Source organism: Phaseolus vulgaris, chromosome 6, assembly GCF_051622355.1.
Source record: "Phaseolus vulgaris cultivar YP4 chromosome 6, ASM5162235v1, whole genome shotgun sequence".
NCBI classification, from domain to species: domain Eukaryota; kingdom Viridiplantae; phylum Streptophyta; class Magnoliopsida; order Fabales; family Fabaceae; genus Phaseolus; species Phaseolus vulgaris.
In genome coordinates, this window is record NC_143503.1 from 22,913,874 (window position 1) to 22,918,061 (window position 4,188).

General features: G+C 31.1%; 1 protein-coding gene across 1 annotated transcript; it reads left to right on the forward strand.

The window, feature by feature from the left end:
• Positions 1-1,082: 1,082 nt before the first annotated feature.
• LOC137831351 (uncharacterized) lies at positions 1,083-2,786 on the forward strand. The gene has a single exon (XM_068638990.2). It carries the CDS (start codon positions 1,878-1,880, stop codon positions 2,700-2,702), a length of 825 nt encoding a protein of 274 aa, XP_068495091.1. The 5' UTR covers positions 1,083-1,877; the 3' UTR covers positions 2,703-2,786.
• Positions 2,787-4,188: the final 1,402 nt, after the last annotated feature.

Consider the following 4,188-nt stretch of genomic DNA (forward strand, 5'->3'; position numbering starts at 1 on the left):
AATACAATTTTAATCTCTAGTATGTAATGTTCTCTTTTTCTTTTAAAATTTTGGTCTAATCCTCAACTTTCTCATATATTTATTTAATTTATTTTTAATATTTTAATTAAACAATTTATTAATGATATCTTAAATGAATATGGTTAAGCAAGATATGTGAGTTGTTGTGGATTGTATCAAATGTTCAATTCCTAAATTATATATATATATATATGTAGTTAAAAATATTTTAAAGTGAAATTAAAAACAAAAATCATGAAAAAATTAGAAAGTAAATTTGTGCATTATAAATTAAAGGGGACAAAAATCTTTTAAAGCATCTTATTAATTTCTTTTGTTACATTTACATTCCCTGCATATTGTATTTATGGTATTGGTCTTTTGTCTGCATGTTTTGTGGCATCCACATGAAGTGGTAATGGAGACTACCAGACACTGTTAAAGTCCATAATGTACCTTAATTGAAACCTGCATGACATGCTGAACCACAAATGGACCAAACATATTAATTACTTTCCCTTATGTTGCTCGAGACAAGACAATAAAATATGGGTCATCATCACTTCGGACTTTCTTTCCAACATTTTTTAAATTATTTAAATTTAATTTAAGTTTTTTCTTTTTTTTCTAAATTTAAAATTAGTTTTTCAGTCTTAATTTCTATGTTTAAAAAAAATTCAAAATACAAATATGATATGAACCTAAAAGTAAAGTAAATTTTAATTCAAAGGGAGAGGAACAACTTAATTACAGAATTAAAAATAATAATTTTAAATTTAAAAAACCAAAATTCAAATTAAAAACAAATTTAAAAGATTATTAAAAACATATTTAAGTTATTCTCAAATGAAGAAATAAGAGCAATTATAAAGAAATGTTGCAACACTTAAATAGTTCTTCTTTTAATACCTTTGAATCCTCAAAAGGCAAGGTGAGCAAAGTTGTTGACTGTTTTTAATTATTACAAAAGGTTGTGTTGGATTTTAAGGGTATTTATTATGTATTAGTTGACACCTTGTCGGAAAAAATAAAAGTCATAAAAGTGCTCAACTTGTGCTTGATTCAAGGAAAAATGTTCGAATTTGCACGCCTTTGGAAAGGGAGAAAGAAAAAGGTGTTCTTTTTGAGAAATTTGTTGTTGCCAATTTTGGCATTATGACATTTTTGTTTGGCTTAGAGAAAATTAAGATTCTAAGTACACTATTGATTTGCCTCACTGAGATTTGTTTAGAAGGGTCTGATAGAGTGGCATGTGGAGGGTCAGACATGTTTGGCACATGCATTCAGCAACTTCAAGACTTCGAGTTTTGTAAATGTTGGTGTTGAACAAACCACTTTGCTACCTCCAAGAGAATCAATAGAGGATAATAATGATAGCAAATTGTGGTCTGGTCAGAAAATAATAGTAGTAACAGTTGGTATTGCAGTTGCAGATAAGATTGCTCAGTACTGTAATCAAATTGAGCTTTCAACAATGACAATGCCAAATCTCACCCATTTCAGGTATGGTGTGTTAGAAACAAACTTGGTTTGGAGCTGAAGTTATGATATGAGTTTCTTTGTCACAATGATGAGGTAAAACTTTCCCTACTTTACTACCTTTTTTGACATTGAGGAAAGAGTAGAAAGTGTGCCAACTTTTTTCCTTAAGCTTCCTTTGGCATCCCACCCTATACAAGATATCTTTGTAGTTTGTTAAAAAATTTCTGACTTGCAATGTCACAATCTGTAGTGTTCAAATGAAAAAAACTCAGATTAAACAAAATTGAGGTATTTGTCTGCAGCTTTTCCCACAGATCTAAATCTAAGTATCTTCTTTCATCAAATTTTGCATGTTTTTTGGCCTTGAAGCAGTGAGTATATTCTGAGTCAAGATCATGGATAAAGCATATAAGCATCAAATCTCTTCCAATTTAGTCACTTTCCCATCCATGGTTCTTGTTCTGGTCACATTATATTTTTTCTTTTCAATTTCTAAATCCTTCCCTTTCCTTCTCACAATACCAATTGCTCTATTATCCACCATGTTTCTTGTCATACTGACAAGGAAAAAAAGAGGCAAAGATGAAAATGTAGTCCAAGATGTGCTACACCCTTCCCTGGATATTACTCGTAATGAGGTTAACCAACAAAGTGAAACTACAGAGAATCAGGAGGGTGAATCTGAAGTACATTCAGACTATTCATTTCCATCAGATTGTGAAAGCAGCAACTTCTCTGTCATGGATGAAACTTTTGAGCTCAATATTGGAGAACATCATAGGCTACAAGATGATTTGCTGTCAGATTATTCACTTCCTTCAGATAGTGAAAGCAGTGCTGGCTCAATATTGGGAGAAAGTTTTGAGATGGATCACAAAGGAAATCAAAATGAGAATATTTCTGATAGCTTTGCTTCTGATGATGATTATGAGGGTGAGGATGAAGAGGATAGCCTGATTGAAATCAATCTTCCAAGGAGTCACTTTCCTGACTTGAATGAAGATCCTAAGCAAAAATTGCAATCCAAGTTGCCAGAGTTCCTTCCAGATTCAATTTTGAAGCAGCAAGGCCTAATGGAGCTCTTAGCAGAATTTAATGACATGAATGAGGATGAAAACTTGATTGAGATTGACATTTCCATGGGATCCATCAATAATCCAGATTTCAGATTGAAGCAGGAATTGGCATATTTTGAAGATGAATGTGTTCTTAGTGAGTGATCTAGTATTTTAACTCTTTTTCTTCTTGATGTTGATGTTGAGGAAGATTTTGTTCTCACCAATAAACTTGGCATTTTGATTTAATGGCCTTGCTATAGTAGCAATATTATGTTTGTGTTCCTTATGGTTTAGTTTAGTTTAGTTAGTTAAATAGTATACACAAAACATAGTAAAACTAAAAATAATCTTAAAATGTTAACATTTTTATCAAATTGAATTTAGAATTATTTTTATAATTTTAATTTACTGATTATAAAAACATAATTTTTATACTTTTAAAATATAAAAAATAAATAATTTTCTTATACAAAATAAGAGCTGAGAAGTTACTGTTAGAATTAAGCAGTGTCTAAGATCAAGAGGGGAGGGGTGAATTGAGCTTATCAAATTTTCGCACAACAATTACTATGTAACAGAGGTGAAAAGAACATATTGATATTAAATGGAACAGATTGTTTTTACAGATGAATCTAGCACAATTAAAACAAGATCAGCACAGTTTAGATCAACCAGCAGCAATACCAGAATCAAATTGATTAACTTTCTCGGTTTATAAAGTTGCAATTTAAAGTACAAGATTAATCAATTTTTACTTAACATTGATTAACAAGTTAGAACGACAGATTTAACCATGTCCAGAATTAACAGATTTAGTTTCAATATAACAGATTCCTTTCTTGACAAATTATGTGAAATTACAGAATTAAGAGCAGGGATGAGAAAAAAACACACGACAATTTTTATACTGGTTCACTCATCAAGAGCTACGTCCAGTTCACCTCACTCCAAGGTGTAATCCACTAAAAACATATACAATCAATTACAAACACACAACAGTTCTTGAACCCTTCAAGAACTTCAACAACCAAGGCTGAAAAAACACTATTCCAACATACCTTGCACTCCAAGAAACCCTATCTAGAGTGATTAACACTTAAACCTATTACAAGAATGAATAAGGAAAAGATTACACCTGAAACTGTGTTGCAAGAACATAAGCCAGTTGTTCTATTTGCTCTAAGATAGTACCATCACCTTCAACCAACACAAGGTTCTTTTTAAGAACAAGCTCACATGTATTTTCCTTTTGAAAAACCTTTGCAAAAACCTTTCCAATTCACTTTCTCGCACAAAATGTTGTATCTCTGTCAAAACTGTGATTGTTCAGCTTCCCTTTACGTGAGAATGACATTTTATTTTATAGAGAACAGTTTCTAACCACTTAAAAAAAAACAGTTACAGAGCAGTTAACAAAACAACAGATTGATTCTGAAAAACAACAACAGGTTAAAAGATGATAAAGCTGCCAGCTCAGCTTAACTGAAATAACAGACTGAGCTGTACCTTTGGTGCCCTAATAGAATTTCGAAAAGCCTTTAACAGAGAAGAAATAAACCGATTGCTTCTCAATAAAACAAATTTATTTTTGTACTGAATCAAACCATTTAAGAAACCTTTAAAAAGCTTTTCCAAAACTGTTTAACCA